This window comes from Tyto alba, unplaced genomic scaffold (genome assembly GCF_018691265.1).
Source record: "Tyto alba isolate M040663 unplaced genomic scaffold, T.alba_DEE_v4.0 Super-Scaffold_15, whole genome shotgun sequence".
Taxonomy (NCBI): Eukaryota; Metazoa; Chordata; class Aves; order Strigiformes; family Tytonidae; genus Tyto; species Tyto alba.
In genome coordinates this window covers 9,700,744-9,726,991 of record NW_024881277.1, presented here as the reverse complement: position 1 = coordinate 9,726,991, position 26,248 = coordinate 9,700,744, and the positions used below count along the sequence as shown (strand labels likewise).

Below are 26,248 nucleotides of genomic sequence, written 5' to 3'. Positions count from 1 at the left end.
TTGATCGTTGTTCCTCTGATAAGTGCACCGGGCGAGCGGGATTGACCTCCTGGAGTAAGGGTCAGAGGACATCCAATTCATCATTGGCAATTCCTACCACAGGGCGAAGCCATTGTAGGTCTCCAAGCAACTTCTGTGCATCATGTAAGGTACGGACGTCAAGCTGTATTTGTAACTTTTGTGGTCGTATTTGTGAGTCCGTTATCAGCCACCCAAGGTATTTCCATGGTGTCGAAAACTGAACTTTTTCCGCGGCAATTTCCAGGCATTCCTTTTGAAGAGCATGTGTCAACAAGGAACGCTGCTGGTCAGAAAAAGGGCATTCCTGAGCAATCAGAATGTCATCCATATAATGATATATAATTGCAGTATGCCAGGCAATTCTGACAGGTAATAAGGCATTGCTTACAAACAGTTGACAGAGTGTTGGACTATTTTTCATTCCTTGTGGCAATACTGTCCACTCAAATCGTTGAGCTGGTGCTTCACGATTAATCAATGGGAGGGTGAAGGCAAAGTGCTGTGTATCCTCTGGATGCAGTTGGATGGTAAAGAAGCAGTCTTTCAAATCAACAATAAGTAAATGCCAGTGTTCAGGTAGCATAGATGGATTGGGCAGCCCGGGCTGGAGGGCTCCAATGGGCTGCATCTGCGCATTTACCGCTCACAGATCATGGAGGAGGCGAAATTTCCCCGACTTTTTCCGGATAACGAATATGGGTGTACTCCACGGACTAGTGGACAATCGTAAATGTCCTTGAGACAGTTGCTCTTGAATTAGTTGATGCGCTGCTGTAAGGCTTTCCTTTTTCAACGGCCACTGCTCGATCCAAACCGGGGTGTCAGATAACCATTTCAATGGGATCGGGAAAGCTCTAGAAGCAGTGACCGTTACTAAAAAGGATCGCTGGTAGTCAGGATGATACCCATCTGGTCCAGTACATCACGACCAATGAGGCCATAAACTCCTTGAGGTAAAGGCATAACTGTTACATATGTGTTTGCAACTCTCCTATCTATGATGACTTGTATGTGTTCTTTGCTGCGCATCACTGATGAGTGTCTCCCAACCCCTTCGACCCCACAAGTCATAGGTACCAAAGGCCAGTTGGGTGGCCAATGGTTATTGTCCATAATGGTGAGGTCGGCTCCAGTATCCAATAATACATTAAGGGAAATCTGTGTCCCATTAGAAGAAAAGGTGGCGTCAGTCACCGGACGACGATTCATTGGCATAGTTAGCAGAACCAACTCCCCTGTTGATCCAAATCCAGCAGTTCCCCTAGTAACTGCGGGGGAGGCTTCCATATCTCTGGTCAGTTGGGGCAGAGGGACTAATTGAGCAATTTTACTGTTTGCTGGAATGTGAATTGGAGGAAATAAAGTCTGTACCATTATACATATAGTCCCAGTAAAGTCAGCATCAATAATTCCTGGTAAAATAAATAGTCCTTTAATGCTGCTTGATGATCGCCCAATTAGTAAAGCGCCTTGTGGTTGTCCATTAATTAGTATTGGGCCCTTAACCTTAGTTGCAATCCGATGTGGGTGTTGATCAATTAACGTAACATCTAGTGCTGTCGCCAACCCTCGTCCCCATAGAGCGCCTTTCTGCGTCAGCTTCCGTCGCCCCTGTGCGTCAGTTCCGGCGCCCCCCCCCCGCTTCCACTGCCGGGGCCACCCTGCGCTCGCCTCCAGCGCCCCCTCGCGTCCGCCCCCGGGGCCGCTCAGCGTTCGCCTGTGGCGTCCCTTCGCGTCCACCCACGGGGCTGCCGCAGTCGCCTCCTTACCACGTCAGCTCCGGTGCCTTTCTGCTTCCACTCGTGGGGTCACTCACTTCCGGTCTCGGGGCCGGTCCGCTTCCGCTCTCCGGGGCTGATCCACCTCCGCTCTGCAGGGCCGGTCACTTCCGTTCTTCGGGGCCGCTCCGCCTCCGCTCCCGGGCCGGTCCAGCCGGCTTCTCTCCGCGTGCTCTCCCAGGGCTGCCGGGGCCGGCACCTCTCCGTCTCAGCTCATGGACCCTGCACGCTGCTGTATTTGGTGTTTCTCCGGGTCCGTTCTCGAATTCCTCGGTCGTTGCTGTTTCTCCGTCCGTGTTATTCTTCTATGCAGGTCCCTGTTCGGGCGCCATCTTGTGGAGCCGCGGACGAACGACACGCCGAGACGGACTCAATGTGGGTGATAGAGCATCAATCAACGTGTGTCTTTATTGGTCCAGGGTACATATATTTATACAGACAATGATAATTATTATGCCTACTAGTCACTAGCTGATTGACTTAAGCTCTAAAGGTCGTATTCGCACGGTCCACCTACTTGCAGTTAGCTAACAGCACAAGCTGCTCATAACACTAAGTTTCTCATGTTACTATTTCTAATTCCTCTTGACTTGTTTTCGACACACAACAGTACCATAACACAATGTTTCTCAGACCACCGTTACCATAACACTGGGTTTCTCAGACCACTATTCCCAATTCCTCTCAACCTGTTTTCGACACACCACGGTACACAAGGCCGAAGCGTCCTTGACATTCTTCATGTATCAGCAGCTGCGAGTAGCTGCAGGCAAACCCTAGTGAGGCCCAGCATCAGCGAGGCAGCATCAGCCCTTAGAACAGGCTCTGATAGTACAATTGCTCGGTGGGCTCCTGACCCTTGTCTCTGTGCCATTCTCCAACAGATGTCCACATCTGAGCTGGCCTCATGTTCTCTTCATGCCCACAGGGGTGTTCAGAGGCACGAGTCCTTCCCTTGCACACGCAGAGGCAGTGCACTGTCACAACTGTAGTGTCTCTCTGGCCTCCAGTTGCCGCTCCCAGAGGCTGGCGGGCACCTCAGCCTCGCAGTGTACCACCCTGCTCTGCACTCCTCTGAGGTGCCCCGAGGCATGAGGAATGGACACGGGGACCTCAGCTCAAGGAAGCACATCCCAGTGCTGCATTCTGGTGGGTTCCCAGGGGACAGTACGCTCAAAGTGAAGTGACTGTGAGACACTGTCTGTCCCACAGACGTTCATGGGATCCCCGGGAATAGCTGAGGGCATCTGTGCTCATTCAGGTTCATCTCCCCACATGCACACAATTTGCATACTCACGACTCATCTGTACAGTGCAAACATGGACTGCTGACCTAGACAAACAACCTCTCTGAGCTGGGGTGAGAGGCCCCTGCTGGAAATGGTGGTTGTTACTGGCTGGTATGTGACGATTGCCCTGGGGCAGCTTTCCCGGGGTGTCCAGCGCACACGGGCAGAGAGCAGGTCCTGCTCTGATGGTCCTTCATGTCTCTCCCAGGAGAGGCCTGGCTGTGTGAGGACACAGCTGTGTGCCCTGACCTTGCACACTCACACACTTCAGCGGTACAGCGGTGTTATCCCTTGCCCAGCACTGCTGCACCCAGACATCTCAACCCGCTCCCAGCTCTCCCCACTCCCCAGCCTTCTCCCCAGATGAGCAGAGCAGCCCAGTCTTGTCTGGCCCCACAGCAAGGAGGAGACGGAGGTCACTGTCAGTGTCCCTCCTGCTGTCATGGCCTGGAGATCCCCTCCTAGGAGGCTGCAGCCCCCCAGGCCAGCCCCGCTCCCCAGGACAGCGCAGAGTCCTGGCCCTGGGGCTCCTCAGGCAGCTCCCACTGCCCTCAGCTGGACCCACAGCAAAGAATTCCTCTTTCCATGTCTCCTCTCCATGCACACGGTGTCCTGCTCTTCTCCCAGGACATCCCGCCTCTCCACAGGACCTTTCCTCAAGGTGGGCACATCTGTGCTGGCCTGGACAGCCAGTTCTGCACCCGCTTTCCATGCTCTCCACAGCCCCTGAGCTGCTGCTGCTGTTCTGCAGAGCAAGTGGGCTTGCCTGGGGCCAAAGGATGATTTTACAGTGGTGTGCTGGTCATGCTGGGAGGCAGACCCAGCTCAAGGACATCACTGCCATCAACTGCCTCCCACAGAAGCTCTTATGTGGCCATGGAGGGTGCTCAGAGGTACCCTGCCTTATTGCCAACACCACAAAATGTGTTTGGGTGCTGCACTGGATCCAGGCTACAAGAGTCCACTGATGGTGGAACAAATCACTCACCAGGCTCATTTCCCTGTGCCTGCTGTGTCCCTTGGGGGTGCAGAGCCCTCACTCAGCACTTCACACCCAGATTTAGCACTTTAGACCCGGGTCCCTCCACCCTGGACATGTTTGTGTTCAGTGGGCTCCACTCACTGCTGACCTCCTGGCACACGCTGATCCTGCAGATCACCTAGATCACCTGCACTCTGCTGGCAGTTCCAGACTCCTTCCAGAAAAAAATTCACCTGCCATCAGTCCTATCACATGCTGTAGAGCTCCAGGGAGTTTAACTGGAGACCATTCACCATCTGTGTGGGTGCTGTCCAACAAGTAACACCTGAGCCATTCCTCAGTCCCTGCAAGACCATACTGGGAGCCATCCCACTGAGCCCATGGGGAAACAAGCAGAGAAACAGTCTGCTTTGGAGTCTATTCCTTGGGTATGTTGGAAAAATCCCTAAGCGTTTGGGCACTGCCCTGAGGAGATCCCCTTTCGTGATGGAGATGCTGTTAGAGAGGCCAGCTTTATCACAGATCTGCTGTACAGGGACTCTGTATGCAGGAGCTGATGCAGCAGCACCAGAGAAGGTCTTGGAAAAAAAGCCTCAGACAAAAAAATCACTGCAGGGTCCTTTTTAGTGTTTAAATGCAGAGGGTGTGGAAATTCATTTACACTGTCTCTGGGTCAAACCAGACAGATAGATAATGAAATTGAAATAGTATGAATAGTGAAAACACTTTATGGACAACTTAGAAGTGAAAAAAAAAAAAAAAAAATCAACAATAACATCAACAACTACAAAATATATAAAAGACAGGAAGACGGGTTGAGACTGTAATGAGTTATAGTAAAAGTGATATGGAGAAGATGGGCAGTATATTGCTTCTAAAAAAACCATCTGGTCATCAGTTTCTGAACTGCATCCTTGAGGTTCTGATTCCTTATGCTGTAAATGAGGGGGTTCACTGCAGGAGGCACCACTGAGTACAGAACAGCCACCACCAGGTCCTGGAGTGGAGAGGAGATAGAGGGGGGCTTCAGGTAGGCAAAAAATGAAGTGCTGATAAACAGGGAGACCACAGCCAGGTGAGGGAGGCAAGTGGAAAAGGCTTTGTGTCGTCCCTGCTCAGAGGGGATCCTCAGTACGGCCCTGAAGATCTGCACATAGGACAGCACAATGAAAACAAAACAAGCAAAGAATAAACAGGCACTAACCACAAGAAGCACAACTTCCCTGAGGTAGGTGCCTGAGCAAGAGAGCTTGAGGATCTGGGGAACTTCACAGAAGAACTGGTTCACCACATTGCCATGGCAGAGTGGTAGAGAAAATGTGTTGGCAGTGTGCAGTGTGGCATAGAGGAACCCAGTGCCCCAGGCAGCTGCTGCCATGTGGACACAAGCTCTGCTGCCCAGGAGGGTCCCGTAGTGCAGGGGTTGGCAGATGGCAACGTAGCGGTCATAGGCCATGATGGTGAGAAGAGAAAATTCTGCTGTAATCAAGAAGAGAAGCAGAAACACTTGCGCGGTACATCCTGCATAGGAAATGGCCGTGGTGTTCCAGAGCAAATTGGTCATGGCTTTAGGGAAAGTGGTGGAGATGGAGCCCAGGTCGAGGAGGGAGAGGTTGAGGAGGAAGAAGTTCATGGGAGTGTGGAGGTGGTGGTCGCAGGCGATGGCGGTGATGATGAGGCCGTTGCCCAGGAGGGCAGCCAGGTAGATGCCCAGGAAGAGCCAGAAGTGCAGGAGCTGCAGCTCCCGTGTGTCTGCAAATGCCAGGAGGAGGAACTGGGTGATGGAGCTGCTGTTGGACATCAGCTGGTTCTTGAGATGGGGACAGTGGCCTAAGAAGGAAAAGATGGGACAATTGTGACAGACTGCACGCAAAGCCTATTTCTCAACAAAATCCCTCCCCCCAACTCCCAATTCCAACACATTTCCTTTGTTTGCTCTGAGGAGCAGGACCTCTGCCCATGTGCTGCCAAGGAGCCAGCTCTGCCCTGCTGCCGTGAGGACATGGGAGCTGGTTCTTGTCTCCTCCAGTGTTCACAAGGGATGTCAGATGCAATTCACCCTTAATAGAAATGTTCAATATCTGCACTTATGACTCCCAAGAGAGTGGGATGCAGAAGAGAGGTTTATCATGTGTTATGATAACTTTCTCTGTGTCTTTTATTTTCCACCGTCATCACATCTGGTGAATACTACTTCTAGGGGTAGAAATCCTCAACTTTATGACTGAAAGTGTGGAGTCTTAAGACAAGACAGGCAAAAGGGCTCAGCTGTCTCTTGCTCAGTGCAGAGTCAGGAGAGCAGCAGCATCAATCAAGCTTGTTCCCAGCTGCCATGTGCTTTCATTTCTGCTATCTGGAGGATGACTGCACACAAAAATTACTCTCAAAAAAAAAAAAAATGTAACTGGACTCTAATGAAAGCAGGGGAGTCTTGTTTCTCTTATCCGCAGGGAAAGGTCTGAAAAATCTTTTTTACCACCACAGAGGTGCAGTTGTGAGGGAGAGGGCAGGACATGGCCCCTGTCAGAGAGAAGCAAAGGAATCTGCGAGGAGACTGACAACCCCCAAGGGATGGCTCAGCACTCCCTGGGATCCTGCTTGGAGCTCTATTTGCCAGGAACTGTTTCTCTGTCCCCACATCTCCTCCCTGTCCCTGCTCACAGATCCCATCCCGCCCACCATGTCCTCAGCTCTGCCCAGAATACACCTCCTGGCAGCAGGACACTGACCAGGGGGATCTCTGTGCTGGCAAGTCTTGAAGAGAATTTCAGATAAACCCTGAAGAGACCACAAAGGTGATGTTAATGCTTTCTGTAGGCTGAGGTGGGTGAAGGGACTTTAGCAGGTTTCCTGATAAACCCATTCCTCACTCACTGTAATGCTGTAGGAGTGTTTGTCTCTTGTGCAAACCTGAACAGATCCATGACCATATCCACCTACCATCACAGCCGGGGAGTGAAAGCACCAATCCTGGTAAGTTCCTTTACTGCCTGGTAGCCCCCGCCTTGATGTCCTTCTTGAAAAGTGCCCTGTGAAATGTCCCAGGGGCGATGTGGAGCTGCAATCAGCCCTGACCCATGCAGCACCCTCTCGATAGCAGAACGACCCTGCCCTGCCGTAGAGTGGCTTGCTCGTTACCCCACAGCTTCTCCCCCACAGCGCCGTGGGGAGCTCCCCGGGCAGGCTGAGTGCTGACCCTGGCAGGCGGCAGAGTCCCTGCCCCAGCACACAGCCCCCTGGGGTGCAGGGACCCTGCTGGGAAGGACAGCCCTGGGCACCCCTGCCTGCACACCCGGCTGCACACCCCTGCAGCCGGCCCCGCCAGAAGGTGGCCTTGTTTGTGGCCAGCATGCACCGCTGTCTTGTATGGTGTCCTCGTAGTGCCCAGGCCCATCTCCTCAGGGTCCTGCTCAGCTACTCAGGTCCCAGACTGCCCTGATAAATGAGGAGATTATTCTTCCTCCTAATGCAGGACTGGACACTTCTCCTTGTAAACTTCCTGAGGTTTCTGTTGGCCAGAATCCCAGAGTTTCTCAGGTTTCCCTGGGCTGAAGCTCCATTTGGTCAGCTGTCAGTTCCTCTGTGCAGATAGCTCACCTTGATGGTGGTGGTGTCTCTCATGTAATAACAGCCTGAGGAGCTGCAGGGCTCTACAGCCCCAGGTAGGAATTACCATCAACACAAGCTTCAGAACACCAAATGAGATCACAAAACAAGCAAAGTCAGGGTCAGTGGAGAAAGGGTAAATGAGGGTTGGGCTGTTTGTATGTTAGACCGTGTTAGTGGAAAATATATACCTGTATAGAGATTGAAACAATAAGGATCTCTCCAGAAGCTGGTTTTAGGTCCTCCAGCTGTCTGGGACCTGGATCCAGGATTCCCTTGTCCCTCCAGTTCCTCCATGCACAGACAAGCACATGCACACGCAAATATCTCTCTCCAGCACAGCATCACAGAACCGCTGAGCCTGGAATGCTGTCAGGTTCTACCTCCTCTGTCCTTCCTCTTCATGCTTGTTTTCTGTCAGGAGATCCTTTTTCATCCATGCCATCCTCCTGACACCTTTTCTTGACTTCCTGCATGTCTGTGTGGACTGTTCTGGAGTGCAAAGAGGAGATCATTAACCATCAAACAGCTCTCTGCATCCTTTCCTCTTCAGGGCTGTATCCTATGGGATTCTTCCAAGCAGGTCCTTCAGCAGGTCAAACCCTGCTCTCCTGACATCCTGCCCCTTGCTTTCTTCCCTTCTCTCAGCATCCTACACTCTACTTTCTCACCCTTGATTGTTACAGCCCCGAGCAGCTCTTCCTTGTTTGTAAGTATCAAGTCCTGCTGCAGGGCCCCTCACCTCACTGGCTCCTCAGTCACCCTTGTCAGGAAGATGGCACCAGTGAGCTCCAAAATCCTCCTGGGCGGCTTGCACCTCTTCAGCAGAGGGAGCTGGGACAGTTTCAGTCTGCCATGAGGTCCAGGGCCTGCAGGCATGAAGCTCCTTCCAATTGTCTGAAGAAGGCCTCATCTACCCGATCAAGAGGTCTGGAGCAGAAATCCACCCATCCTCCCACAGTGCTGCCCATGTTGTTCTGCCCTCTGATCCTGGCCTATCAGCTCCCAGCTAGCTCACTGTTAGTCCCCAGGCAGAGCTCCATGCATTCCTGCTGCTCTCTCACACCAAGGACAACTCCCCTCCAGATCCAGACCTGTGCCCTTATCAATACCTGACTGCAAGACCCCACATTTTCTCCAGGTGCTGCTTTGGGCCACTTTCTCCCTCAAACAACCAACTCACAGATCCTCTGAGCTCTCCAGGGTCTAGTCCTGACATAGGGTTTCTAAATACTTGGCTCCCAGGACTCTCTTACTTGCTGGTTAATCTGGTTTGATGTACACTAGTGGTTCCACCCACTGACATACCCACCAACATGACACATGCACACAGCCTGATCTCTCCAGTTGCTGGCCCTGAAGGTGCCTGAGCCCCTTTGACTCGTGCTTCCCACTCCAAGGATGGGCCCTTGGACCTCTGTCCGTACCAAGAGCAGACATCTCACCTCAGAGAGTTGCAGAGGATGAAATTTCATAAGAAGACAGGACAGACTTTCAGTTGCATGGTGTGCATAAACAATTATGCTGACCAGCCACACATGACAGCTCCTTTCATCCCCTTTTCCCCCTGTTTTCCAATGCTTCTTTCTCCCCAAACCACCTTGGTCCTTCCCTTTCCCTGCCTTTGGTTCTTTCCTAGGCATGCCACAGCAAGCCTGGCACAATCCCCAGTGCTCTCTCTGGCATCCCATAAGGACTCTCAGACCCCCAGAGGCAGAAAGCCCCACCCTCAGTCGGCAAGGTCACCCTGGGAGGCTCCTCCGATTGACCCACTTGTTAAATGTCACACCCAGATATTTTGGACCTCTCTGTTAACAAGTATTTTTCACTTTGGGTTTTAAACTATTTATCTGAAAACAGGGTGTTTCCTGTCCTAAGAAATGGCAATTATTTATGTTTGTGGAAGTTCTACAGATTAGGTCAGATAAAAATATCCATGGATGTTATATGTGAAAAGGAGCACAGTTTGTCTGACTATGACTAGGTCCTGATGACATCGACTCCACGAGGCATTTACTGGCACTGATCACACATGATAAGGACCGTAACATGCATGAAAATGCAACAGGCACGGGGAAAGGAGACTGGAGAAATGTGGAAGCTGCCTGAGGAGCCTCAGGGCAGGGGGTCTCCTGCTGTCCTGGGCAGCAGGGCTGGTGGGGAGGCAGAGGCGGGACAAAAGCAGCCAGGGTTGAGGGTCACTTGCAGCATGAATGCAGGACAGACAGAGAGTGCCTGGCCTCTGTTTCCTCATGCCCTTCGGACCACCTCAAGCAGTGGGGACACTGGGGAGGCTGCCAACCCTCTCAAGGTTTTTTCCTCAGTTTTTGCTTAGGTCTTTCTGGTGCTGGTTATTTCTCTCTCTTATCAGCCCCAGGCAGCCCTTTTCACTGAGGGCTAGTACATCCACCTCTCTCCTCATCCAAAGGGCCCATCATCTCATTGTAAATGGTATTCAGGTTGGTCAGGCACAATTTGCTCTTGTTCAATTTTTACTGGCAGTTCCAAATCCCCTTCTTGTCCTTCAGGTGCATGGAAAGGGCTTCCAGGAGGATTTGCTCCATCACCTTCCCAGGGACAGATGTGAGGCTGAGCAGCCTGTAGCTCCCTCATCTTCCTTTTTGCTCTTCATGAAGATGGGTGGCATATTTGCCTTTTCCCAGACATCAGGAACCTCCCTGACTGCCATGGCATTTCCAGGGTGACAGAAGCAGCCACACAATGACTTGGCCAGCACGCTCAGCAGCCTTGGCTGAAACTCACCCCATAGAGGACCCACAGAGTCATGTATGACCAACCAGCTTGCTGAAAGTCTCTCCACAGGTTCTTGGTCACTAGGCCCACACCCTCACTGAGTTTTAAGTTTTGGGCCCACTTTTTTTTCTTTTTTTTTTTTTTTAGCCTTGCTATGGCTGCCAACACCGTTACTGAAGCCCCTTTTGCTACCTTCTGCATCACTTGCTGGTTTAAGCTCCAGCTGAGCTCTGCCTTTGCTAGCTCCATCCCTGAACACACAGACAAGGTCTCTGTGCTCCCCCAGGGCAGCCTGAGCCCCTTCAGCCCTCTGTGCATCTCCACCCTGTCCCACAGGAAGGCTGGTGGCAGAGGGTGGCATCTGGGGACAGCAAAGAAGTGCTGGGAGCACGGGAACAAACAAGGAAAGGGGGTGTGTGAGCCAAGCACTGGGATGCACACAGGGGCACGGGGTGGCTGGTGCCTCGGTGCTTGGCCAGGCTGTATGGGCTTGGGGTGGATGCCAGCTTGAGAGTAGGAGTACTGGCATTTCCATGGAATTCCAGTGAAAATGTGGCTGCAGCAAAAGCAAGTGGGCAGGCTCAGGCACAGGCAACTGCAGTGGCAAGGTTGGTTAAGAAAGTGTGCTGGCCTCCTGCCATGGTTGCTCAACTTCATCCATAAAATTCCACATAGGTTTTGCGTTTTGACAGGTTTGGCCTTGAAGATGAAACAGTTGTCCAAGGCTCCTTTGTTCTACAGAGCAGTTTCCCAAGAAATCCAGCCCAGGAAGTCCTGAGCAAGACAAAAATTTCTCCCTTGTACTCCAAGGCTCTGATTCCGGGGTTTGTCCTGCACACCTCTCTTGGGAGTTTAAACCCCACCATCTCCTGGTCACTGCAGCCATGTGACACTGACCCTCAGTGGAAAAGCTCACGTGCCCATGGTTACAAGTTCCTGGCGCTCTGTCTCAAATATTTGCTCCAGAATGACACGACAGGCCACATCAAGCCTCTCATCTTGCTGCACCCATTCCTGGAGGAACAGAGAAGTGACAGGGTTTGACTGTCCTCTTTTCAGTGCTGAGGCAGAATTCTGGGAAGCGCGGTGTTTCCCCCTGCATCAGCTCCTTCATCTCACTGAGAGGTGGGGTTACAACATCTGCTGGGCAACCAGCCCAGGTTCTGGATGCCACCAGTCTTCTCTGGGGACATGCTTCTTTTAGCCACCAGCCGTTGCTGGGTCCTGCTCCACCTGCTGCCAACCCAAGGGCAGCTTCATCGCCCTTCTGGCCTTTGGCAACTTCTACTCCACGTGGCTTCCTGCTCCTCCGGGCAGCTCTTCTTGCCTGGGTGAGAGCTACTCACAGGTGATCAGCAGTCTCCATAACAGTGGCTGTAGGGGAGAGGGAAGGTGGGCACGAAGGGTTGCACTGGCCTTTCGCCACCAGGAATTGTCTCCTTTGTATCAGCCCTTAGGAAGCCCTGCCAAAGCATCTCCCAAATGCAGTGCTGGCAGGAGGATCTCCTATAGACACCTCTGATGTGAGCCTCCTCCAGATGTCTGCACCCCTGGGCTGGATGCTCTGCCTGGCACGGGAGGATCAGGCCACTCTCCTTGTACCCACACCATCTCCACCTTGGGAAAGAAACACCTCTAAGATTTGAAGACACACATCAGGCCTGTCCATTGCTCCCACCCCCCACTTCTCTGGATATCCAGAACGACCTGAGGGGTGCTTGGGCTCCTCTTTATTAGGACATAACCAGAGTCTTCACATTTGTCTCAGGACAACAAATGGCACCATCCAGACCCCAAACTCACCTGCTGCAGGTCTTGTATTGCATGGCGGTTATTACTGTAAGAACCAACTGCCACTCCCAGCTGTACTACTCAGGGTTGTGGTGACAGATTCTTGTGCCCCCCCTCACTGGCAGCATGGGAAACTGAACAATCCTCGACTTAGGATAAGCCCTGCTCAGCAACAACTAAAACATCCCTGTGTTCTCAACATTGTTCTCACCCTAAACCCAAAGCACAGCACTGTACCAGCTGCTAGGAAGACAATTAACTGTGTCCCAGCTGAAATCAGGACTTTGCAGATTGCCTTTCTTGGTAAGCCTGGCTCCTTGCAACCCTTTATGTCAAATAGGCAAGTTCTTATGGGCCCTACTGCCCTCTGCATCTGACATGCACACCAGCTGGTTGGATCATTTGGCCTCTGTGACCAAAGGCCATGGGTCATGGTCATGATCCAGGCCTTTTGCAAGCACCAGTTTCCTTCCTGTTGTTCTTTGCAGTCACGTGAACTAGGATCGGAAATGTCAGGCTGTGCTCTGCCTGTTGTGACAAACTGCTCAGCCCTCATCACGATCTGCCTTCAACCAAAAAGACTTTTCAGCGTGCACAACATTCTTGTCAGGGTGGCTTCTGCATCCGTTCCTCCGCTGCCTGCTGGCAGGAGTTTGCTGTAAAGTTTAGAAAGCAGCAAATGCTGATTTTTGTCTGTCCTATCCCTGAACTTGACCTTGTTGTTGTCCAATAAGGTGTGGTACTGACATTCTGAGGCACATAGATTTACGTCAACCTCACTGCTCGTTGTCTTCCTGTGAAGTTCAGTGTGACTGAGGATGAGCTAGCTCATCGTTACAGTGGTGCTTTCCACCTTCGTCTTCACTTCCATTAAATGAGCATTTCTTTTTCTTACCCATACTGCCATACATCCACTCAAGTTATTGTCTTCTCAGAGGAACCATCTGCACACGTGCCTTAAATGCTGATGTGCTGGAGCTTCAGTGCACAGGGACCTTGAGATACTTGGGGCTTTGGACAGCAGGAACCTCAAGCTGTACAAGGAGAAGGGGCAAAGTGGGACTGGACCAGCAGAGGAGTGAGTCTGAGGAGAAGGCCCTGGGCACTGTGAGTGATGCCATATGTGCCGCTGGTAAAGGCTCACTATGAATAGAGCCACCTCCTGCATACGGAACTGCACTGTAGCATGACCATCGAGACATGGGGAGTTACCATCCCCCTCGACTCAGCACTGGTGTGGCCACACCTCTAACATTCTCTGGGGCTTCCCATTCTGAGGAGCAGGAAGGAATGGGAGAGTGCCCAGAGGATGTCTGCAAAGGTGGGTTTAGAGGGCATGAAGCACATGAAGTGTGTGGAGTGGCTGAGGGACCTGGGCTTCCTTGTCCTGATGGTGTGGAAGGTCGTGCGGGAGTAAAAAAGTAGCTTGAAATTAGGAGTTTTGGGTGTTTTCAGAGATTTTGGACCTTTTCTTTGTAGTGGGAAACCACCTGAGAAAGGAAAAGAATCACAAAGTGCAGCTTGGGAGGTTGCGACTGGACAGGAGGAGAAAGAAATGTCCCTTGAAGGGTAGTGCTGTGGTGCCAGAGGTCAGCCATAGCCTGGATCAGTGCAATGCTTTGTGTTCCAAGGAACAGGCAGGGAGGAAGGAGAGATCTCAGGAAAGGCAGGGAGATGCCATAGGTTGGGTGTCCACAGCCTGGGGGTCTCTGTCCCCTTGGCTATGGCAGTTGTCTCTGCTACCAAGGCCTGGAAGGAGACATGATAATCGCATGGAACTGGGGCCTCGTGGCTTCCTTGCAGCCCCCCAGGGAGGCTGGGAGCTGTGGTACCACTGTCCTCCACTCAGCATTGCCCACCCCACCCCACAGTGCCCCAGGAAGAGCCCTGAGCCAGTGTGAGGGACAGGATCCCCCTTCTTGGGGCTGACCACTTGGCATGATAAAATATATCAAGTTTTACTCAGCATCAGCTCCCCTTGCACAGTGCCTTTGCCTACCTGTACTCACAGCCTCCAATTTTCTTCTCTATACTAATCCATGGGGACTCCTGGTCTGTAATGGGCCTCAGAGGGGCCAATTAACACTCCAAGACACTTTGGCTTTTGCTTCTGATTGTAACCCCTTCAGAGGTTGGTTCAGCTCCTCTCAGTATCTGAGGTTCAAGCACCAAATACACCACAGGCTTCATCAAAGTGCAGAAAACCCAAAGTAGCCACATCTCTTCCATCAATTATTTCAGGACTTTCAGGCTTGTACAGCTAATTGGAGAGGCTTCAGCAGTCTAATTAAAGTGGAAGATTTTAATAACAACTTCATAAAAAGCTTTTTTTCTTTGTTTGTTTGTTTTTCATTTTGAAGGCGTTTTTATTCCTTTTTTAATTTTACAGAAGCGATAGAAACTTTCTCCAATTCTGAGGGTCTTCTAAGGACGACAGGAAATGTAGCAACAGCAGGTCCTCATGGTCCCCCACTCTATGGGCAACTTTCCTCCCCACCTCCCCAGACCCACCATTTCCCTCAGGGGTTGCCTGGGACTTGCATTCTTCTACATCAGACATCCTCACTGATGTTCACAGCTGAATGTTACAGCTCCTTTTCACCAATTCCCACCTGAATTACCCTGAGACTTGACTGTAGTCACAGGACTCTTATTAATTTTGAAGAAACGGAAGTAAAACATGATACAAATTATTAAAAAAAAAATCAGCCATGAATTCCTCATCTGTATGCCAAGTCCAAGACTCCACTAAGGTCTACCTTCCTCAAGCGATGACCATAAAAGAAATATGCTAGACAAATAGATAGGAAATTATAAATATACACACACTTAGCAAGTTGGCTAAAAAGAGAGTTTGGCAGTTTAAATCAACTTTTCCACCTTCTTGGCCAAATTTCTAGCCCAGAGCCTTCTCACCAACTCATGCCTCTAGTGATTTCCCTGCCCATCTTCCTGTGCCTCCTTAGCCCATGCCCACCTCTATCAAGTGAAGTTGGGGTGCTGTGGGCAACATTTTACAGTCAACTGAAAAATCATTTGTCAATGTTCAAAGCATTTCTGAGGTGTAACTGAGAAAGAAATGAACTTGTGTTACATCACGTGCTTGTTAACATCATTATATTTAGCAAAACCCATCCTCGAAGACAGTCTGTTCTAAAAGCCCCCCTGCAACCGGACAGAAATTAAGATGCAAGAATAAACTAATTATAGTTGCTGGACTCTAACAAGCTCCCAGGAGAAAGTTACTGAGTCTGGAGAGCTATGGGAGGAATAAAGAGTCTTTGGGGTTTAGTGGGGCATGCTGAGGGGTTTGGGTGAGGAAGCTCCCTCAGGAGATTGACGTGAGCCTCTCTGGGGGCTGATTAGAGCAGAAGAACAGAGGCAAGTGACTTCAGGGTGACAAAGAAAGGAGACAGAGACATCCTGTGTCATGTAGCCCCTTGGATGTGCCCTGCCAAGGGGCTCAGTGCTAATTCCCAGCCCATTTGAATGGTGATGCCTTTGGTCATCAGCAGCTGAGGTTTTCCCCCGGTCACTCTGAGGACAAATACACGCCGAGTGCCACATCCTTGCCCCTCAGGCCTGGCACTGCCCAGCTCACCCTAAACCTTTGCCTATACCCTAACACCTAACCCTGAAAGGTGAGCTCTCATGCTTAGCCCTGCCCTGATCACTGAAGCTGAAACCCTCACCAGATGCCAGAAATCTAAGCCCTACCTACCTCCCTAATCATTTCCCTCAACACCCCTCATCTTCAACCAAGCCTTTCCCTGCGCTGGCCAAACCCTGAGCAACAGCCCTGGGTGGGGTGCAGCTCAGCAGAAAAGGCCCTGGGGGTCATGGTGGTCAACAAGCTGCACATGAGTCAGCGGTGACGGCTGGTGATCCAGAAGGCCAACAGCATCCTGGCTGTCTGAAGAGGAGCATGGCCCTGGACCTCAGGGAAGGAGAACTTGGCCTCTCGAGGGCACTGCCAGGGGGGATCCCGTGGGCGCAGTGTCAGGGCACTGAGAGCATCCATAGGCCTCCATCGTCCCTGGCCAGCCCAACCTCGGGTCTGGGCCCACACCTCTGTCCCTGGGCCCAGGAGTCCATTGAAGCCCAAGCCAGAGCTTCAACACCAGCTTGATCTACGCAGTAGGTGTACTGGTTTCCAGACCAGCCGTGGACACAGCCTTGCCTGTCAATGAACCCTGTGGATTTGGGCTTTCAGTCTCATTTCCCAGCTTAGTTCTTTACGGGTTGTACAATGAAATGACACTGTGGCCTCCAAGTGCCAGACCCCCGCTGATTCACAGAGGCCTAGGTCCTCTGCTATTCCTATTAAAGAGGTATACCATCTCCTGATTGTAGGTTGTGGTGTGACTCCCTCTGGAGGAGCAGTCTCTTTTAGAATTGTGGCTAAAAAATTAAGTGGACCTCTAGTCTGAACAGCTTGTTATGTCATATTTTCTCAACTTATTTAATTCCACAGACTAAAAACAGAAGATCTTTTCCCCACTCAGAATACCTCCATTCTGTCTTTTTAAATGCACTCATGATCAACAATAAAGGTCTTTTCAGTCCATCAGGACCAGTTTAAAATAAATTACAGTAAGTACCATATTCTGTAAAACCCCATTCTGCTCTAATAGGGTCATGAGGATGGACAAGTCCTAGAGATTGATATGGTTTTAATTCTTGTATTATGGTTTTGAATGTTTCTTCATGTTCTGAGCCCCATTTCCATAGTTTTCCCTTTCGTAGAAGTGAATACATTGGACGGCCAATGTTGGAGAATCCAGGTACATTTTTTCTCCGGTATCCTAATGTGTCCATTAGTTGCTTTAATTCTTTCCTAGACTGCAGCATTTGTGATTGTTTTATTTTATTTAGAGCATCTGGTGGAATTGCTGCACTTCCAGAACTCTACCAAGTGCCCAGAAATTTAATTTCTTTGCTTGGTCCCTGACATTTATCAGGTGGAATTTCATTTTTTCCTTCTTGGAGTGTTTGCCAAACTGTTGCTACTGCTTTTCCCACCGTTTTAGGAGATTTTCCTCCAATCAGAATATCATCTATATACTGATATAGTTTTCTCTCTTCAGGAAGTAAAACTGTCTGTAAAAGTTCAGCAAGCGCAGCATGAGCAATTGTGGGTGAGTGTTTATATCACTGTGGGAGTCTGTTAAATGTATACTGGATACCCTCCCATGTAAAGCAAATTTTTCTTTATCCTCTTCCTGTAAGGGTACCATGAAGAACATATCTTTCACATCTAGCTCTGCCATCCAAGGATGTGCAGCGTCTTGTAGTGTAGCTGTCAAAGTTGCAATACTGGGGACTGCAGATGTCAATCGGGCTTTATTGGCATTTAAGCACTGATAATCAATTGTTAAACACCATCTCCTGTACATACAATGGACTGGCCAAACTGGAGAATTACATGGGGAGTGAATTCTGGAAATAATTTGTGTTTTTTCTAAATCTGCAATTACTTCAGAAATTCCAGTATGTTCTGCAGCAGAAATTGTATACTACGAGACGTTAGTGGTTTTTGATTCAGGAAGTACTGGGGCTGCACGGAGTACACACACTGTGGCAGTCTGTTGATTTTTGTTAGGGTTAGGGTTGGCATTTGAGCCAAAAGACCACAAACTACCATCTGGCAAACGCCAAGTCTGGCTGCTCAACACATTGAAACCCAGGATATTTTCATGATGCTCTTTGATTGCAAAGCAAAAATACATTAGATGCTTTTCATCAGGGAGCCATAAATGAACTCTTTCTGTTTGGCACACAGTGCAAGCTCCTGCAACTCCAGTAATTTGAACTTTTTGCCATCCAGGTTGTATGCCTAGCTTATCGGCATCCTGTTGTGTAATTACTGAAATTTGTGCTCCAGTATCAATTAATTCAATCAATTATGTTAATTGTTGCCAAGGACCTACAGGAACTAAATGTAAGGGCCATTCTCATTTAGCCATTGCCCAACTGCTGTCCGAGCACTATTAGTTTTTTGGTCTTGCATTTCATGACTGATCCCCATGAGGGAGGAAAGGGTTATTTCTCTCTCTGGGAGCTGGCAATGGAGGAGTTGGAGTATTCGGAGTGTTACATTTTTGAAATGCTTGAATTTGACTCAGAAGAACCACCGGTAGGTTATCTCTGAATCATGGCTCTAGGAATTCCTAGTGCCAGTGCTTGTTTCCATTATTCGTTTCTCCACTCCTGGCCCTTAAAATTGTCAGTCAGAGGATTTTTGTTCTTGGGAATTGTTCTGATGTGATAGTTTCATTTCCCTAACAGTGCAACCTGTTTTTTTTTTCATTTCACTGGGAATTTCATCCCATCCCGTTTCTCATGCATGATTTGTAGTTTCGTGCATTAATGTTGCCCAAGTGGGTAATTCCCTTTGTTCCAACTCTTTTTCCTCACCATTTCCAACAGCCCGTGTTATGTTTACCAATTCATTACAAATTAAGTCGCTCTGTATTTCATCTCATTTTGCAATGAGGAAAGGTTTGAGTGTGGCAGGGGCTCCTTTTATCGATGGTTTAAGTCTAGCAGGAGTTACAGGTGCCAAAACAGGAACAGCAATAAGATCATGTTGATGCATGACTTGAACATAGGCAGCCTTTGTAAAAGCTGTGGAGAGCTCATTTAGAGATTTGGTAGGTATTAATAGAGGCTCACCTCTCTCTAAGACATCGATGCCACCAGCCCAATGTGCCACTCTGCTGGTTAGTGAGTGGGCGCCACTTGGGGGGCTGGGGCCAGCATTCAAAAAGACAGCAGGACCCCAATAGCCGCCGGCTTCATCTCCGTCTAGCAGAATTCTATCTACCTCCCCATTTCAAGACACTCTCCATAGCTATTCAGTTTCAGTTTCTGCAGGTTTACGGTCATAATCATCCTGTAAATTGGCTATCTGAATTGCACCAAATGGGATTGTTTTACTAATATGATTTCTCACCCTCTAAGGTCCTGCTGTTTCTTCTGTTTTAATAATTGGTCTAATTGCAAGTTGGAGAACTCAGGCAGTTGGAAGGAAGTATTTTCATCTCAGCTGTTATTATTTGAATCGTTCCAAATATGACCATCCCAGTCTTCGGGAGACACAATTAATTTTCTGATTTGAACTATATCAGGGGGGTTTGGAGACTGCATTAACATAATTTCACTGTGTTCTCTGGGTTTTTGTTGTTTTAATTGGGGTTCCTTAAGTTCTTTTTGTAATTGTTCTACTGTAATTGATAACAGCAGCTCGGTAGATTTGTGCCCTGCAATCTCAGCCTGTAAATCTTGTATTTTATGGTTAAGTTTTCCTCATTCCTGGCAGGCAGATTTTAAGCACACTCCCAACATTTTACAAATTGTACCTTTATCTTTTCCAAATTTGGATTGTACCTCTGGCATCAGTTAACTGTTTTTCTACCTCTTCCCAGTTATACTAATTACTACAAGCCCAGTCCTCTGGGAAGGTGGGATTTGGTTAGATACCATGTTTTTGTAAGTATTCGGTGATTCAGCCATCCTGCCAACTACGCCAGTTTGTCATGAATGGAAATATTAACACAGTAATGATTTAGCAGCAAATCAAGATTTATTAATGATCAGCACCAACTAACCATTAACCAATTTAAGGATTTAAAAAATAATTCCGTAAAATACATTATGATTAAAATAATGACTTAACTACAGATTCGAAAATTACATGAATTGCATTAGAATTTCTGACAGAGAATGGCCACGATATTTTGTTGCAGGGTTTGGACAATCCAGGCCTGAGATCAGACTGCTAACAACAGCTGTGTTATGAGAATGACCTTGAAGGGCTGTGTTGTGAGGAACTGTATCTGTTAAGGAGGAATTTCCCCAGCTATGTATCTGGCTAAGCTAAGCACAAGTATGCAGCAAACCACAAGATGCTTGCCTATCACAGTTTCCCTTTGGGCGTGTGATAAATTGCTTATGACCAATAATCAAGGGGTATGGGGCGCGTGAGCAGCGGGTGCTTGCTGTGCAAAGGATATAACCCAGCGATTCGGGCAATAAAGGGGGACGACATGTAGCCACATCGGTGTGATTGTTGTTACACGGCCGACTCTCCGTATTGGGACCCTCTTCATCTGCTGCCCTGAAGAGGGACCTTCAGATTGACTAGGACGCTGTATAGCCTCTGAAGTCGGACGTTTAAATACAGATCGAAGACTCCGCAGCATCGAATGAACTTTCGGTTTGGGAGCCAGAGAGTGGTGAGCAAGTGAGTTGCTGCGAAAAGGAGATGCGAGCAACTGAGTCAGCTGGCCGACTGACCCTTGCCAGGAGGTAAGACCGCAATGGAAACAGACACGGCAATAGGTCTGCTTCTTAGTATGCTCTCTAAGAGAGGTGAAAAAGAAGGAGATGTCCACGATCTGATTAAGTGGGCTAGAAAACGGGACAGAATGAGTGACCCCTCACTAAAATTTAGCCAACAGGAGTAGCACGAAGTAGGTGATTTATTGTGGGACGAGACTATCACTGGAGGCAATAAAGGCAGTGAAGCACAACAGCAAGGGGTGGTCTGGCGAACGATCGTAAAAGCTTTGGGGGAGATGCAAGCAGAAAAGAAAGTCGCCGCTGCTGCTATGGCGGCTGTCGGCGCTATACCAACTCCACCGGCCCCTGCCGAGACCAATCGTCCGTCACGATTAGCCACCTTCTTCGGGTTTAATCAACAGCTCCACTCTATTAAGGGCATGTCACCAAGTATTCCTGTTTGCTCCACTGTGCAAGAAGTGGCAGAGAAATCAAGCGGCACGGGAGAACCAGGGGGAGTGCACGCGGAATGCGGTGCAGTGCCTGGCAAGAACCTGGAAGTAGCACCTCTCCCAGCCGAGGAGGCAGGCCCACCTGACCCCTCCCGCCAGGGGGGAGCGGCGTGCCGCCCCAAACTCCGCCCCCCCCCCCCCCCCCCCTTTGGATGGTTCTGCCCCTGACGGCTCATCAGCGTCTGACTCAGAGAGTAAGATGGCGGCTCTGTCCGAATTAAAGCAAGAGAGTCAAACATCGGAAAAGGACAGTGACTAAGTCCAAGAACTTGAAAGAAAATTACAGAAGTTGAGCTACAGAACAGAACTCTGCATTTACAATGACAAGAAAAGGAAGCACTGCCGGCAGCCCCGCCACACCCACTCCCGTCACCCTCACCAGAACCAGCTCCGCTTTTAGCTCAGTCCCGATGGAGTGGGGTGATTCGGGGTGCCTTGTTAGAAGGGGACTGGCATGCTGCTGGAGCGTTGGCCTGCCCAGTAGTGACATCGAGTGAGGGACCTAATTGGGAACCCCATGATTGGAAGATCTTGAACCGGGCCAAACAAACTGTGACCACTTATGGGCTACGATCTGAGGCAGTGAGAAACATTATACAGTTCATTTTTACAGCTGATGTTTTATGTCCAAATAATAGTAAGCAGATAGCATCGCTGCTTCTATCACCATCACAATTTTTGCTGTGGGAAAGAGAGTGGAAGAGACTAACAGTAGCAGAAACCAGTGTTCCCCAACAACAGGGAGATGCACTATATGGAGTGACAGCTCAGATGCTAATTGGGGACGGACAATATTTGACAACAGCTGCCCAATTAGCTCTGCCGACTCCGGTCCACCAGCAGTCACAATCATTGGCTCATCGTGCATTGTTAGCGGTACCAGATAAGAAGAAAGCACCACTGTATGTAGCGGTGCGACAGGGGGCCACTGAACCATTTAGCCAATTCGTCGACCGACTCCATGCAGCATTGAAAGATGCTCCGGAACTCACTGAGGGCATGCAGACATAGTTGTTCTGCACACTAACTTTTGACAATGGTAATGCAACCACCAAGCACCTAATAGCCACACTCCCACAAGGATCGGGGGTAGATGACATGTTGCTGTTAACATCTTGGGCTGAGCAATTGAACCAAGCTGCAGCTTTCTCAGCAGCCATGAAGGAAACTTTTCATCAACCATTTACGGCAATGGCTGCTGCATTAAGAAGTAGTGGAGGGTGGCCAAAGAGGCAGCTGGCTAAAAGCAGTCAGACCACAGGTGCATGCTATCGTTGTGGTGAGACAGATCATTGGAAACATAGATGCACCAAGCCTGAACCACACCTGCAATACAGATACTCATGAAACTGTGGCCTGCAGAAAGTCAGGAAATGACAGGCGCAGCACAAAGGGACCTCACACGACAACACAAGTCCAGGTCTCAACCCCCCAGGTTTCCTACTCGACCACACACCAGCGACCCCAGGAAGCCTCGGAGTGGATGTAACAACAACAGTAGAGACCACATTAACCAGTACTTCTGTGACACTTATACCAACCACATCATATGGACCTTTGTTTTCAAGAGATTCCCCAGTGGGTGGGTTATTAATGGGTCAGTTGTCCACGGGAAAGCCGGGTGTTGTTGTGCTCCCTGGTGTCATTTATGCAGATTAAACAGGTCAAATCCAAATTATGGCATATGCATTACAACCACTGATAACTGTTCCAAAAGGTAGTAAAACTGCTCAAACTGTTGCTTTAGAGTCAAAACATCCGTTGCATCAATCACTTCTGAATGGTCCTTCCGACATTCAAGGAGACACAGGTTTTGGGTCAACAGTATACGGCATGTTTCTAACACTTGATTTAAATCAGCAACCACAGCAAAGTCTTGTAATCAGTGGATGGTTAGCTAGCTTATTAAAAGAAGGCCTTCACCTGCTTATTTATTGTCTGCTTATATTTTTAGCTGTCTGTCTTTGTATTTCATGAATATGAAAAGGGCTGACAAAGGTCATGAATCAAGTCTGGATTGTCCAAAAAGAAAAAGGGGGATATGTAGTAGAATTTCTGACAGAGAATGGCCACGATATTTTGTTGCGGGGTTTGGACAATCCAGGCCTGAGATCAGACTGCTAACAACAGCTGTGTTATGAGAATGACCTTGAAGGGCTGTGTTGTGAGGAACTGTATCTGTTGAGTAAAGATAAATGAGGAATTTCCCCAGCTATGTATCTGGCTAAGCTAAGCACAAGTATGCAGCAAACCACAAGATGCTTGCCTATCACAGTTTCCCTTTGGGTGCGTGATAAGTTGTTTATGACCAATAATCAAGGGGTACGGGGCGTGTGAACAGCGGGTGCTTGCTGTGCAAAGGATATAACCCAGCGATTCGGGCAATAAAGGGGGACGACATGTAGCCGCATCGGTGTGATTGTCGTTACTCGGGCCACTCTCCGTATTGGGACCCTCTTCAGGTTTTTACCTGTATTTCTCCATAGGACTGGTGACTGTATGACCTGCAGTGTTAACAAAGACAGAATTACTTCTGGTTTGTGCTTTTATTCTGCTTCTCCTATGTTCTTTTGACTTCAAAGATGTAACGAGGCTCTTTGGAGGAGCTCTTTGCTACTGAAATTGTGCAAATAAACTGGTTATTTGTGTGGGTTAATAGGTTAATTGTCAGTTCTATCTCTGATTTTCAGCTTCTTTACTGCCTGAAAGGTGACAAAATGAGGCAAAAAAATCCAGAAGCATTTCATTTTTCTTTCTAAATCTCTTTTCTCTAGGCTTCTGAAATGTATTTATGTACAGGCCTCCGTCCTAACGAAGGACGCTTTGAGGGTCCTGGGGTAGTCTGCTATTCCCTTGTTTCACATGAAATTAAGGGCTGTGATTTACTACAATGACCTGAGTGCCTGAGTACTCTCATTTACAGCTAGATTTTTATTTTTGTTTTGTTTGTTTTTTTTTTTTTTTTGGGGGGGGGGGGGAGGGGTAGGGTGTGTTTGTGCCTCCTCTGGGTGCTTTAGTTATGCTAACATCCTGCTGTATATGTGAGGGATGGGCTGGTGTCACAGAGCTCACAGTGATGGGCAGTGGAGTTACTGGGTGGAATTAAAGGAGTAGGTAATTTTGCTTTGCCTATTTGGTTTTCTTTCCCCTAGACGCTGACGTCTTTTGCTTTTCAGTGAGTGAAGAAGGGGTACTAATTTTTTTTTTTTTTTTTTTTTTTTAATTACCTGTTACATGTATTTATTTTAGATTTGCTTATCTGGAGTCATGGTAGAGGGCATGGAGCGGAAAGGCCCAGTCAGCATTAGAGGCTTTTGGACAGACTCTGAAATGATGACTGTCACAACTCGCTGCTCAGCATTCTGAGGAAATAATAATTTTTCTTCCTGAAATTCAGGATGTACACTCAAGCCATTTCTGTTATAAAGGGAAACATATTCAAGAGCCCAGAGCTGTAGACCTCAATCTACCATGACAAGGGGATATGCAACCTGGCTCCCCCTTGCTTGTTTCCATCCTTCCCCCCGTAGCATTTTTGACATGCACCTGCTGTCCTTGTCTCTTTGCTGTAATTTTGTACATGTCCTTGTGGCAATTAATGGTGGACATAAATAGAACATGTTGAGAGTTTTGCTTTGTAGCTAGAGTTTTTTAATTTTTCTTTAACAGATGCTGTTTAGGGTGCCTGTTCAACTGTGAAATTAGGATTTATTTCTTGATCACCTGTGGGGGCAGTAGCTACTCGCTCGTGGAGAGCAGCTACTCCGCCAACCCCTACCTTGGCCCTAACATGAATATACCATTTCCAATTTATGATACTCCACTCTTGAGCGTGCCCAATTTGATGGGTTTTAGGAGAGCTTTTAACCCATTTCATGATAAGAATTTCAGGACGAAGGGACACTTCATGTCCTATTGGAAGCTCTTCTGTTTCTACCAATGCCCAATAACATGCTAACAGCTGTTTCTCAAAAGGCATGTAATTGTTTCCTGCCTCTGGCAGATTTCATCCCCAAAAACCTAAGGGAACCTTTTTCTTTCCCTGTTTTTGCCAACTGGCATGTAATCCATTTACTGACACATTTAACTCCACTTCTCCCTCCTGCACTGCCAACAGATCTGGGGACTTTTGAATAGCTTCTTTTGCTGACTCAAAAGCAGCTTGCTGTTCATTCCCCCATTCACACTCATATTTTTTTTCTTGTTACTTTATACAAAGGACTCAGAATCTGTCCTAAATGGGGAATAGGCTGCCACCAAAAGCCAAACAATCCAATAAATCTCCGTGCCTCATTTTTATTTTGTGGTTCTGCAAAATCCAAAATTTTCTGTTGAGCTTTGGGTAATATTTCCCCATGCCCACAATGCCATTGAATTCCTAAAACTTTTACCATTTGGGACTGTTCTTGAATCTTGTTAGGATTAATTTCCCAACCTTTCTGTCTCATATGATCTACCACCTGTTCAAGTATTTGTTGCCCTTACTTCTCATCATTTCCCTGAATTAGGATACCATCAATACAATGCACTATTTGCATATGAGGAGGCAGTTTTATCTCATCCAGATGCTCAGCCACTGTCCGATGGCAAACGGCTGGACTGTGCAGCCATCCCTGAGGCAATCTGGTAAAGGTACACTGTTGTCCCTGCCAGGTGAAGGCAAATTGGTCCCAAGGCTCCTCTGCAATTGGGATAATGAAAATGGCATTAGCTAAATCTATTACAGCAGACCAAGTCCCTGAATGCTTTTGAACCTTTTCTATTAAAGTAATAGTATCTGGTACAGCTGCTGTAAGCGGTGGGGTGTGTTTATTTAATTCCCTAAAATCTACTGTCACTCTCCATGACCCATCACTTTTCTCGACAGGCCATACCGGATTGTTCCAAGCTGTGGTAGCTGTGGTAACTGGTTTCAATACTCCTGCATCTAATAAATCTTTAACTGTCTGTGATATCTCCTCATGCCCTCCTGGAATTCTATATTGTTTCATAGTCACTAATTTAGTAGCAGCAGGAATCTGTACAGGAGGCATTTTCACTTTTCCTACTAAAATTGTTCTAATACTGATATGATTTTTCACCCCAAACTGGTACTGACCCTCTGGGAGATTCAAAGTTAGTCCCTCCAAAACGTCTATTCCGATTATGTATTCAGGAATGGGGACAATCATGACTGAATACAGTCATTTTGGGAGGTTTCCTATTTTCATTTCAATTTGAGTTTGTACAGCT

The 26,248-nt window shown here is 48.5% G+C and overlaps 1 protein-coding gene across 1 annotated transcript; it reads right to left on the bottom strand.

The window, feature by feature from the left end:
- Positions 1 to 4,944: 4,944 nt before the first annotated feature.
- LOC122153121 (olfactory receptor 14C36-like) lies at positions 4,945 to 5,871 on the bottom strand. Its single transcript, XM_042789222.1, has one exon. It carries the CDS (start codon positions 5,869 to 5,871, stop codon positions 4,945 to 4,947), a length of 927 nt encoding a protein of 308 aa, XP_042645156.1.
- Positions 5,872 to 26,248: the final 20,377 nt, after the last annotated feature.

Bases quoted from the DNA above. Each gene is read 5' to 3' on its own strand.
- LOC122153121 (XM_042789222.1), bottom strand. From the start codon at position 5,871: ATGTCCAACAGCAGCTCCATCACCCAGTTCCTCCTCCTGGCATTTGCA.